We start from the raw sequence: 13,052 nt of genomic DNA, 5'->3' as shown, positions 1-13,052 counted from the left end.
TAACCTAACTGTTATATTTTGTTGGTTCTCGTCACACTATGATTAGCAACCCCACCCTCTACCCATAAAATTGAACACCAATACGAAAAAGTTTCACCACTATTTTGACATACCGCCCTCTTGTGAAAATGTCGTTTGCAAAAAGAAATGACTGCTGTATTATACATTTTGTTAGTTAATGAGAAATTTTGTGCAATTAATTTAGCTAAGTTGTTACTCTTATTTCTTCCCAGAAAATTGTTAGGGATCTTATCGTCGAGACGTCGAAATAGTTCAGTCTGAGGAAACGCCCACTCAGCATTCCAAACATTGACACCAAAACATGTACCGTTATTTTGGTCGAGCGCCCTCATTGTTGTCAATCTTTGGCAAACGGAAGCTAAATAAATGGGACGCCCAATGGATTGCTCGGTAATTCAATGACAATGTAGTTTGTGGGCATTACTTTTCAAGACTGAGAAATGCCCGCCTCAAAAACTATGGTTACCTCTCCGTTTTTGCTAGGTCCCGGAATTACATCGAGCATATTCTGAAAGTTTGCAATAGGTGTTTTGTGTTATCCAACTCGGAAAACGCCAAACACTTAAACGATTTGTATGCTAGTCATTCGGCGTTCCATCATCGTCAACTGCGCGCCAGCAAAAACAATCACTTTTGCACTGGTACAGTTTAGTACAGTACACGTGTCTAATGAAGTGGTGGGTGTGTACGGCGTAGGTGTGCACTGCCTGCCGTATTTAGTTTTTTTAACAGCAGCAGACGATACACAACTCGTCGAGCAACAATGGCGGGCAGACTGAATGGGAAGACTGTCGTAGCTACAGCATGTGCCCAGGGCATTGGTAGAGCAACTGCTGAAGTAAGTTTGTACTATAAATTATTAAGACAAACATTTCCCAAACCATTTCCTATCTATGTAGTGAATTAAACAAACAAACAAACAAACAAACAAGCTCATGATCTGATGATTGTCTGTGTTTGTGTGGCTGCTGGAGTGGAACTGCAGCAGTGTACTATTTTGATTCTTGGTAGCTCAGGGTGGCGTCTTTTTTGTCTTGCAAGGTTAGTGGGTCTACGTTTGAATTTTCAGATCTACTCCTTTTACCTGTTTACCTGTAGATTCGGGCTCTGCATAATGAAGGCTAAATGAAGCCTTATAAAACGCCCATCCATACTCACACAAAACTTACTGCAAAAGTACTGAATGCAATGGAAGTAGCAAAGTCAAATGTGAGAGCAGAAGAGAATGAACTTAATATTTCCATATATCCTGTGGTGAACATCCTGCAAACTGTACATGTCAATGTTTTTGTTGAGGTACTTCTCATCAATGCCATTTTTGAAGATGTTTTACACAGCACCATGAGTCATGGTGCTGTGTAAAACATCTTCAAAAATGGCATGGCATGACGTTTACAAGGTGCTGTGGTGGTGCAATATATGCTACCAATCAAACCAGGAATACGGGGGCAAAATCCTTCTCTTTTCGATAAGTGCACTACTGGGCTGGGTTCTTTTACGTGCGTTAAACAACACATAGGACCTATGGCTTATTGCCAATCCAAAGGACGAAGCAATGGGGATGGTTAAGTGTCTTGCGTTTAAAGGAAAAAATGTACGACCTCGCCACCAATTCCGGACGTTTTTTTTTTTTTATGTATATATGCGGTAACCCTTCTTCTAAGGTAAGAAACAAATTCAGTGTTTTTGGAGTTAATTAACGGCCGATAAATTGGTGGCGACGTGCGGAAAATTATCCCTTAAGGACATAAGTGTCAAGACTGGGACCTGAACCCACACTCTGCTGATCAGAAACCCCAGAGAGTTTGAATTTGGTGCATGCTCTTAACCGCTTGGCCATGACATGTCCACAATACTATTTATAGGATTCTTTCCTTTTATTTACCTGAAGTTTGGACTTACGCTTTATCTTATTAGACTTATTTTTTTTTATTATAGGCCTAGTTAGAGTCTATATAGGCCTATAAACAATGATTTTGCATAAATCAATATATGTGGTATGTTTTTGCTGAGCAGTTAAAACTTCATCGGGTAGTCACTGGCCTGGTGTTTCTGAGTGTGGGTTGTCGCACTCTAATATGAGCTAGGTGCATTTAATTAAGGCATAATTGCTTTGTTGTTTCTGGACCTCCTAAGTTAAATGTAAAGGTCATTAAGGCTAAATTAAAAGAAATGTTGTCCAATTGATAACTCAAGAAGGACTTTGCATATATCAACTCCAAACTTGGTCTGTGGACTGGGCCCAATTTCATGGCTCTGCTTAGCGCCAAATTCTGCGCTTACGATCGCGATTCCCCGCTTACGTGCAAGCGGCGAATTTCTGCGCTAGCCTTGTAAGCATAGAACGCCTAGTAACGTGAAGTACGCACGCGCAGAAGCCCAAATTCGCCGCTAACCCGTGAAATACGCTTGCCGTAAGCACAGAATTCCCTGCTTCTGTAAGCCCCGATTCTGTGCTTACGATAAGCAGAGCCATGAAATTGGGCCCTGGTCTTGGGGTCCCCATATGCCTATTGTTTGTGGACCCACCAGGACAAAATGTAAATTAAGGTCATTTGGCTAAAACAAAAGAAGTGTTGTCCAAGCGATTTGTGTTTGTCAACATACAATTCTTGTTAAGGATCATTATCATAGGAAAGTTCAGAAAAAAACTGCCATTAAATGTATTTGTTGATGATGTTGACTCATTGTTTTATGTGTATTTTATTGGCTGTCAACAGTTTTTGTACCCATTGTTAGTAAAGTTCATTGACACACACTGTGTTTGTGTTATTCCCATTGTGTTTATCATTTGGTGGGCATAGTGTAGGGCTTTCCCATTGCAGAGTTTGTTTGGATCATTACTGACACATCTATACAATTCCCAAGTTCAATGATAGCTTGATAGGGGTGATAACGCTAAATAAATAATTTTAAGTGGAACCTAATAAACCTACAAAAGTACACACACTATAACTTGTCAGGTGGTGGTGCACACTTCAGGTCGTTCACATCACTGGAGGTTTAGAGTTGTGTGTTCAAACATTAAAACTACATTTACACCGTGTTGAATTTGATGAAATTTACACATGTTGGTATGGTGTGATAGAAAAATAGACGATCGGAATTTGATCACTCTTTCAATAACCAATGATGTATGTTTCCTTCGATTTTGTAGGAACAAAAAGAAGTGTGTACATATTTTCTAAGGTGTTTTGAAAGTGCTGTCAATTTAAAATAAGTAAAGTCATCCCCCCCTTAATGTCATATTGACTTTTAAGGGTTGTACATAAACAAAAATTGTCAAATTGCTGTATAATCTTTCTTGAAAGTATCTTTTGTGTTCATTTTCAGACATTTGCCAGAGAAGGTGCTAGAGTTATTGCAACAGACATCAATGTGGAAAAGTTAAAGGAGCTGGAGGGAATACCAGGTAAAGAATCTTTTGATTCAGAAACTTAAACTTTATGATTTAGTTGGCGGTGGCATACATTCATTTGGGACAAAAGTACATTTATGGTATTGGGTTCATACAGTTGAAACAAGTAAAGACACTAATTGGGTTATGTTTCAAGAATGATTTTGTAGTGTGTAGCTTTATACGTGATGGTTTGTCACTAGAGGGCAGTATATTAGATGGCTGATTGTCATTAAAGGCAGTGGACACTATTGGTAATTACTCAAAATAATTATTGGCATAAAACCTTTCTTGGTGACGAGTAATGGGGAGAGGTTGATTGTGTAAAACATTGTGAGAAACGGCTCCCTCTGAAGTGCCATAGTTTTCGAGAAAGAAGTAATTTTCCACGAATTTGATTTCGAGACCTCAGATTTAGAACTTGAGGTCTCGAAATCAACCATCTAAACACACACAACCTCGTGTGACAAGGGTGTTTTCTTCTTTCATTATTATCTCGCAACTTTGATGACCGATTGAGCTCAAATTTTCACATGTTAGTTATTTTATGCATATGTTGTAAACCAACTGTAAAGGCTAGTCTGACAATTACCAATTGTGTTCACTGCCTTTAAGTCTTGACTGTCCTAACATGTGCATAGTGACAATTATATAGTGAAGGGGCTCAGCCATGTGCTTTACAGAGACAACCTGATTATATTCGCATTAGTTAATTAGTAAAAATTTCAACAAAGGAATCATCCCTTGTACTTAACTGCAAGATGTTTGAATTTACTAATTAATTTACGGAGAAATGTATGAAACATTGTGTAAGTTTACTTTAGAGATTTTGTCTTTTTTTTCCTAGGCATTGAGATCCGTAAGTTGGATGCGACTGACAATGATGCTATAAAGGCACTTGCAGCTGAGATAGAAACTGTTGACGTCTTGTTCAACTGTGTGGGGTAAGTTAGAAACAAAATCTGATATTTCAGTATCAAGACCCTACTGACACCCTATGAACATCATTAAGGTATACATGTGCAATAGTTACATGAGCAGCAGCCGATTTCACGACACGCTAGGATTAATCCTATCTCGGGTACTTAGGTTGGGTTGAATGCATCCTGACATCTATGGCTGGAACTCGACTCATCCCAAGTTAGGAAAAGATTGGTGAATTTGACGGCTGGCTCAATAGTAACTTTGACAACTGCTGAGTTAGTCATTATGGAGTTTGCATGTGGAGGCTCCGGATGAACCTCACACTTGTATTATCAATCAGACTGAGTGATATGAAACACATTGAAGTGCTGAGTAAGGATAACATTAGTTGACAACCAATGTTTAGTGATAAACTCATTACTAATTTTGTTTATTCCTCTAGGATTGTAGAAAATGGAACTATTTTGGATACCACAGATGAGGACTTTGACCTATCCGTCAATGTTAACATCAAAACTGCATTCTACATGATCAAAGCATTCTTACCTAAGGTTTGTATTTACAACTGAGTTCTTTTGTTTTAGAAAAATCTTATATGGTGTTTTGAGACTTGACTCGCATTTTAAAAATCTGTTAAAGGCAGTGGACACTATTGGTAATTGTCAAAGAGTATGCCTTCACAGTTGGTGTATCTCAACATATGCATAAAATAAATAACCTGTGAAAATTTGAGCTCAATCGGTCATCGAACTTGCGAGATAATAATAAAAGAAAAAAACACCCCTGTCACACGAAGTTGTGTGCGTTTAGATGGTTGATTTCGAGACCTCAAGTTCTAAATCTGAGGTCTCGAAATCAAATTCGTGGAAACTTACTTCTTTCTCGAAACGGCACTTCAGAGGGAGCGTTTCTAACAATGTTTTAGACCATCAACCTCTCCCCATTACTCGTCACCAAGAAAGGATCTATGCTAATAATTATTTTGAGTAATTACCTATAGTGTCCACTGCCTTTAACTGCTTCATTGCCGCTCCAAAGCAATTCTTTGCCCTAAAGCGTTTCCCCAGTAGATATACGGAGACCTCTAAATTCAATTTTTTTGTGTTATTAGGAGTATCAGTAATTCTATTTTGTATATTGACTCATAGTTGGTCATATTTAGGCACACTTTCAATTTTCTTTATGTTATCTACTAAGCGAACAAATTCTTATCCCTGACCAGAAGATAACAAAAAGAAACTTTGGCGGAGAACCAGGGATGTACATGAACACTACTGGTGTAAAATAAAATGATTTTACTGTTTTTACAAGCTTTCCTTAACTTTCTTGCCAGTTTGTATGTTGCTATGTTGTAATTCTTGTCTTTAAAAATGAAAAATTAGTACATCGTTGATTTATTATCATTATTTCCCACAGATGATTGCAAAGAAATCAGGAAGCATCATCAATATGTCTTCGGTAGCATCCAGCATTAAAGGTAATCATGGGGAAATTAAACATGTTTGGTCTCAAGGTTCGCTTTGTTACTCTACCACTAGCCTTGATCTCAAGGCTGTGTGATAGCTCAGGGGTCGAAATTCCCGGTAGCCCGCTAGCCCGGGACTACCAGTTTGACAGCCGGGCTACCGTTTCCCCCAGTTTTAGTAGCCCGGCGGGCTAGTGGAAAAATAAAGCAAATTCACATCTTAACAAACATAAATATTTCTGTGTTAACAATAAGTTGTAGAATTTTCTCTTGTTTTTATTTCGTTATCGGGCGATATTAAATATTTTGATATCAGATCACCCTCCCGCTAGCGCTGTCATAACAAGAAGGGTAAGTCCTGAGTCTCATCATGTTGCCTGCAGTAAATAACTATTCTTACATTACGTACAGTACACTCACGCACACACAAAAACGACGCATCGCCTGGTAAACCGGTTGATTGTACTACTAACGTAACGTCCGCGACACGAACGGACAATTTTGTTCTCAAGTTCTTCAACTGTCATTCGTTCGACCCCAAGTGCAAAAACAACCAAACAAAGACACCCTGCATCTGAGTGATCATTATGCGCTTCGATAAAAAAGAGGTTGTGCTTAGAATTATATTTTAAATTCTAACTCCCGCTGGAAAACGAATAAACCAATGCGTATCAGAGGGAGTGGGAATGGCGCAATCCAGTTTTGGTCAATCTGGTATAGTACATAAAATATAGCCGTATGCATTGATGTATGTGCACACAACGCACGTGTTCGGCATCGCCGTATTTTTCTTGAGGAATTTTTTGCTCTGAACAGTGTTGGCCCTAGTCTGGTTCCCTGGCCAAAGATTCCTTGACGTCTCTCGTTAAAAAGCTTCACACCCTTGCTCTATCTGCAATCCAATAATTAAATATTTTTCGGATAACTTAGAAAAAGGAGGAATTCCTCCTTTTTGGTCACGTGATTTTGGGTGATACCGGACCCTAAATTCGACAGAACCTAGTCGGAGATTTTTGGGTCTGGGAACCAGACTATATTGGCCCAACATTGGAGATAAAGTCTGAGGAATTTCGGGGGCGTGCGCCAGCAACATTTTTGCCGTGCCTTACAGGGATTTTTTTCCCCCGCCCACTATACATTTTGTCTGAGGAATATTTTTGCCGGAAAATATTTTTATATATATATATTTTTTTTTTTTTTTTTAAAAGTCCAATTTTTTTATATTTGTTTTCCCCTCCGATTTGTTCTTCTTTTTCCCGGTTTTCGGACTGACTGTTAGCATTGTGCCGACAACAGTACAAGTAGTTGGGCTTCTGGGTTATGCCGCTGTGCACTGGGCTTCTGATTTATGCGGCTGCGCTATGTGGTACTCAAACAATAAAAGACAAGGTTGGCAGGTCTGCTGTCGGCATTATGTGGCATTTTTTGGAAGGAGTTGAACCTTCTTCAAAAAAACAAAAATTTTGTGAGTATAGACTGTTTTTTTTAATTATTTTATTTTAATCTTTTCTACAATGAAAGGGTATGGTCATTGTTTGGTTTTTGTCAACATAATGTTAGCTCGGCGCCTAGTATATGAAAGCAATTAAATCAATGCAATAAAGAAGGAAACAAAAATCCAGCCAGGGCTACTGAAATTTATTCAGGGCTAGTAAAAATTCAGGGTTACTAGCCCTGTGGGCTACCTTGAAAATGTAGTTAATTTCGACCCCTGTAGCTTTTGCTCACTAAAAATAACCCATAGCCATTTCTTGTATAATGAAACCAAGGGTTTCTTAAAAGTGATCACTGTAGCTCACAAGCCCAAGGAAAACTTTAAACAAGACTGTTTGCTATGTGAACCAGAAACACCTGGGTTAACCCTTACTCTTCAATATTTTGTGTGCACTACTAATATATAAACCTACATGTAGTACACGGGACCTACGGCTTGATGTCTCATCCATAGTCTAGGACAATGCATTTATTGAGAAGTATCTTGCTCAAGTGTCACAAACGCCCGAACTTGAACCCACACTCTGCTGATCAGTACACCAGAGCTCGAGTCTGGTGCTCTTAACTGCTCGGGAACAACGTGCCAAATAAAATGATTTTATTTTTAGCAGGAAGAATCATGATTTTATTAATATCCAGTCGACCATTCAATAAGCCATCTCAATTGTGACATGGGTAATGCCCTTTATAATAGGTCAAGCGCGCTTTTGTTGTAAGTCCATTGTGCTCATTATATAACTTAAGACTCATTACAAGATCATGATCACTTGCTTAAGTCAAGTGATGTCCTCAAATCACGATGGTTCCCCAAGCCTTCCTGTCCCCCATTGCTGACTTGAAATCTGCTGATTCAAGTCCCGCGTGTATTTTGAGAATGTCAGTGTAAATTAGTGCCGGTCTATCAGGTTTCCTCCTCCTATGCTTAGGGGTCCACAGACGGTATTTGATACTGGTTCGTCTTTGCTCCTGTAGAAGTGGCCAGCAAAACACATCCTTCTCTGATTTTTGTTGATAGCATGGGTAGGTTCCCATAGGACTTTGTTGGTCATATGTTGACTCCAGTGGAGGTTGAGAGCTGTTCTTAATAACCTCATGTAGCACCCATTTATCTGCTTATGAGCCCTTAAGGTGAAGCATCTAGGTTAAGGAGTTAAGTAAAATTTATATGTTTTTTTAAATATGTTTTATGCAAGTCGCCAGACACTTCAAGGTGTGGACTACAACCAACTATTTTTTCAGGGGCCGTTGCCACCTACTCCTGGGGCTGAAACAGGGTTACCCCCTTTACAGCTTATACAGATGTAGGCTTGGTTATCATCCTAAGCCTGGCTGGTAGAGCAGAAAGCACTTCCTCCCCAACTTTACGAAGCAATCTTGGTTAAGTGTCTTGCTTAAGGACACAAGTGTCACAACCAGGACTCAAACCCGCAATCTGCTGATCAAACGCCAGAGCTTGAATCCGGTGCTCTTAACCGCTAGGCCATGACATGCCACAGTTAAAAGACTAGGTCTACCGCTGTAGACTAAGGTTTGAACATTCTGTGCTAACAGAAATGTAATATGCAGGACTCTCTGCATTTAATGTCTCTAAATTAGAATCTTTATGTTTTTGTTTTTTTCAGGGGTTACCAATCGTTGCATCTATGCTATGACCAAAGCAGGCATTATTGGCATGTCCAAAGGTGTTGCTGCAGATTTTGTGAAAGATGGTATTCGCTGTAACTGCATATGTCCTGGAACAGTGGATACACCTTCTGTACGGGAACGAATGACAGTTTGGGGTAAAGAGGTATGGTTGAATTGATAAAGTAATTGCAGCAGGTTTTAAAACATCATTTAGGTTTTTACATTACACCTACACACTTGATAGTTAGTGCTTTCCGAGTTCTGCAGAAAAAAACCTTTGACAGCTATTGTTGTAAGAAAAAATATATATTCTTGAATCCAGATACAATTATTACACAAATGAAACAATTTGCTGCACCCACAGCTAATAATACATGACTCAAACTGGCCTCTCATCACTGGTTAAGCTCGGTGGTCTAGCAGTTGATCCACTTCAAGTGAACCAAGTCAGTGTACCGGTACATAAAAATACTTTAAATGAGCCCCTGTTCAGTGTTTTGAAAAGCAACAACTTTTTGGACTCCACTTCTTCAGAATATCGTCACAATGAAACCCTGACTTAATAAAGATTGCAAGAAATGTTGTCATGAAAGGCACCTGGATTTTTCATTCTCTTGCGAGAAATTATGGAATGTTTTTCGGTGAATATGTCAAATCTCCCATAATTATACCAAACACAATGAAAAGCAATGGCAGCCTATCGATCTTTCATAATTCTCGAAACGTCAGGCCATTAACTATTTTTTGCAATTTTCATTTGTATAACAAAAAGGCCAAAGGTCTGGCATCAGGGATTATTTAACCTCAACCCCTTAATCCAACCCCCACCTCTTCATCATCCTACCCCCTCCTCATTATCCCTAACTTATCCTTTAGATAAGCTGCAATAGTGCCATCTTTACGGGCAAATTGCATTTTGGCTTGCTGGCTTGTCAAGTGCCCAGTTAATTAAAGCAGCCACGCTGTTTACTAACCAATCGGGCAACGAGTTTTGTGAAATGTGCGCATGCTGCACGCTGTTCTTTCAGCAAAATGCATGGCTGTGTGTTCCAAATTGCCTGTAAAGATGGCCAATTTATGTCATGTGGGAACTATCTATATGACAATGAAAAGCCAACTAGACTAGATGCAGGCATTGTTGATCAATGGCACTTTTTCAAACCACGGCTTCTGCTACAGATTCGGCTCAGGCTAGCTTGGCCCGTTGTTATGACCAAAGAAGGAAGACTAGCGTCGGAGCCGTGGATTCTTAAAGAGCCCTCCCCTCAACCCATCATCTCCATTTGAGCCCACATGTTTCCTTCCTTCATACATGTACACACATCATCTGCCCATATACCAACTTGTTACAACATTCCATAGAGAAGATAAATGGGTGTTCGCAGATAACCAGAGTAGATGTCATTTGTCATTGTGTTATCATTGACTATTTCTGTGTATATTTTCTAACAGTACTTCATGAAAAGGCAGCCTACAGGTCGCTTTGGAACTCCTCAAGAAGTGGCCAATGTTGCGCTGTTTCTTGCATCTGATGAAGTAAGTTTGCTTTATTTATTATTTTTTTCAAACACTAATTTATTGGTCACATGTAACCTGTTCATACATAACCAGGACCCAATCTCATAAAGCTGCTTTTGCAGAAAATATTGTTTAAATTCTGCAGTATCATATTTATTAATTTTGGTTTTTACCCATACACCGATGTGTGTCAGCACTGCATACTCAGTACTTTCCCGAGTCCTGTGAAAAAATATCACAGGCATGTTACTCGGGTGGGATTCGAACCCACGACCCTTGCAATTCTAGAGCAGTGTCTTACCAACTAGACTACCGAGGTTGCCCGGCAGCTAGAGGCAGTTCGAATCCAGTATCATGTTTATTTTCATCTTGATAGATCTTTACTGTATTGTATTCTTTAAACTGATCACTCTTGTTCTCGTGATAATGTATTTTACTTGTTGATACTGTGGAAATAAAACGAATCTTGAACCTTGATCTTAGTAAAATTTAGATTTCAAATTAAAAAGTAGAAAGGGTCAGAGTACTTGTATGAGGCCCATGCAAGGGACTTTTTTAAGCACACCTTGTCAATTTGTCTGATTGAAATGATATTCATGTATTTGAAGTTAAAAAGAAATCAAAAACAGAAAATAGGGAGGAAAAGGGTTAGGCTAGTGAGGATTTTGAGCTATAAACACCCCTCTTCATTAAAAAGAAGAAGATAATTTCAACTTCGTAGATTTTGTTGCCAATATGTACAGCTTGATCAAATTAAATCAAATGCATTCCCATCTGAGGTATTACTAGACCGTGCAAGACTCATGCGTATTAGAATATTGAGACCTGTTAAGTTCGCAAGTTTATGTTACCTGTTAAAGCTATTTAAGTGGGACCAAATTGGTCCCAAAAATATTTGAATACGCACAATACTTGCACGAATGTAGAGGGAAAAATAGTACTACTTAATACGTAATGATGCACATGTGCACAAAGTTGTCTTTCTCGGTTGTAAACATAAACTTAACCTTTGAAAGTTTGCTTTAATGATGACCTTTGAATTTATTCCCAGTCAAGCTTTGTGAATGGCTCTGAGTACAGAGTGGACGGTGGATGGGTAATTTGAACCCTACAAGTTACAGAGTTAAAAGTGAGTTGTTTTCCTTTCTTGTTAATCTCTTCGTTTATATTTGTCTGTTTTTTTAATAAGTCTACCACAAAGTATGAATACAGATCTTCATACAAAGGGTAGATTGTACATGACCATTGGAATTATGAATACTCATACGACCAATTTATAACATGCTCTCCAGAAGAGGATCAGAGCATACTGATTGATACTGATCAGAAACATCCCAACTTTGTTAAAGATTATCATGACATGGTGTTACCGCAAACCTTACTAGATCGAAATTCCACCACAGTTTCAAGTCCTCATTAATGATCTTCAATATTGTTCTATGTTGGTTGGGCCGAGTTAAACAAAGCTATTGCGGCAGGTTGAGGCACGCAAATACAAAAGGGGCGTGGATGCAATTATGGCTTCATGTATGGGGTTTGTCTCAAGGCAATGTTATATTAAAATAAACAAACGAGCTTGCTTTTAAAAACTATTAAAATATATCTTTGAACAACATCATGCAAAGGCATTGATTATGAATCAAGTGTTTAAATTATTTTCTTGTTTACCAAAAGAAAACCACACTTAGCTCTTGTAACAAAACAGAAACAAGCTGCAATGTATTGAAACACTTTGTGTTTTTTTTTTTTGGGGGGGGGGAATATTTGGGAATATTTTGTGTTTGTCTGTGTTTTATTTTCTGTCTTGCTTTCTGTCACAGAGTTTGAATCCTTTTTATTTTCTGTTTTATTTTTGTTTTTCTGTCGCAGCTTGTTTGGGACAACACTTACTGGTTATGGACTCTTTCAACAAATTATTATGATTTTTATTCCTCTTTGAGATGGTCAACACGATAAATTAAAAACACTAGAATGCGCGTATGTTTAATGTTAAAAATAAGGAATAGTTTATTTTTTTAATCAATTATAACAATCTATTTTGAAGCATTATTTTTAATTACCATATACTCTTCAAATTGGAGCCCTGATGGTGAAAACATGAAATTGTTAGAAAGCAAGTTTAAACACTGCTTTTAAATTTTGGAGTGTTTTTCCCCCTAAAAATTGTCATGAACAGGACATAGTGAATATAGAATTAAATAACATATCATACAGAGAACATTTAAAAATGCTAAATAAAGCTATTTACATGGTAACAATAAAAGCAATCATTGAACAAAATTACTTTAGAAAAATACCAGTGTCTTTATGTTTTATTATTATTTTATACCATATCTGTTTATACCATATCTCATAAAGCACACAGTGATGAGTGGTATTTGCACTCATATGTTTCATTTCGGTTGTCAATGTGTTTTTCATCCCTTTTGTTTCAAAATGATAAGTATTAAAAGTCTTACCCATAGGAAAAACCCTGGATCCTCTGCTGATGACATTTTATTTCATCATGTTTAGGCATCTGTTGCCATGACTACCCATAATTAAATTAGCTCAGTTTGTTAGCAGTCTTATAATTTACTGGCACATGCTGATGCCATACAGATAGAG

The 13,052-nt window shown here is 38.2% G+C and overlaps 1 protein-coding gene across 1 annotated transcript; it reads left to right on the top strand.

Moving 5' to 3' along the window:
* The first annotated feature begins 426 nt into the window (after positions 1-426).
* LOC139947237 (dehydrogenase/reductase SDR family member 6-like) lies at positions 427-12,916 on the top strand. The gene is made up of 9 exons (XM_071945118.1): positions 427-859; positions 3,355-3,433; positions 4,266-4,362; positions 4,785-4,893; positions 5,759-5,819; positions 8,924-9,090; positions 10,380-10,463; positions 11,497-11,574; positions 12,315-12,916. Exons 1-8 carry the CDS (start codon positions 785-787, stop codon positions 11,548-11,550), a joined length of 726 nt encoding a protein of 241 aa, XP_071801219.1. The 5' UTR covers positions 427-784; the 3' UTR covers positions 11,551-11,574; positions 12,315-12,916.
* The last annotated feature ends 136 nt before the right edge of the window (positions 12,917-13,052 follow it).

The sequence above is a fragment of the Asterias amurensis genome, chromosome 14 (assembly GCF_032118995.1).
Source record: "Asterias amurensis chromosome 14, ASM3211899v1".
In the NCBI taxonomy this organism is placed as follows: Eukaryota; Metazoa; Echinodermata; class Asteroidea; order Forcipulatida; family Asteriidae; genus Asterias; species Asterias amurensis.
This window is presented reverse-complemented; position numbering and strand designations above follow the sequence as displayed.

What these genes read in the sequence shown, in the direction of transcription:
- LOC139947237 (XM_071945118.1), top strand. Translation starts at nt 785, where the DNA reads ATGGCGGGCAGACTGAATGGGAAGACTGTCGTAGCTACAGCATGTGCC. An exon ending in GGAGCTGGAGGGAATACCAG is followed by an intron (nt 3,434 to 4,265) that starts GTAAAGAATCTT and finishes TTTTTTTCCTAG; the next exon opens with GCATTGAGATCCGTAAGTTG. An exon ending in TGTTTCTTGCATCTGATGAA is followed by an intron (nt 10,464 to 11,496) that starts GTAAGTTTGCTT and finishes ATTTATTCCCAG; the next exon opens with TCAAGCTTTGTGAATGGCTC.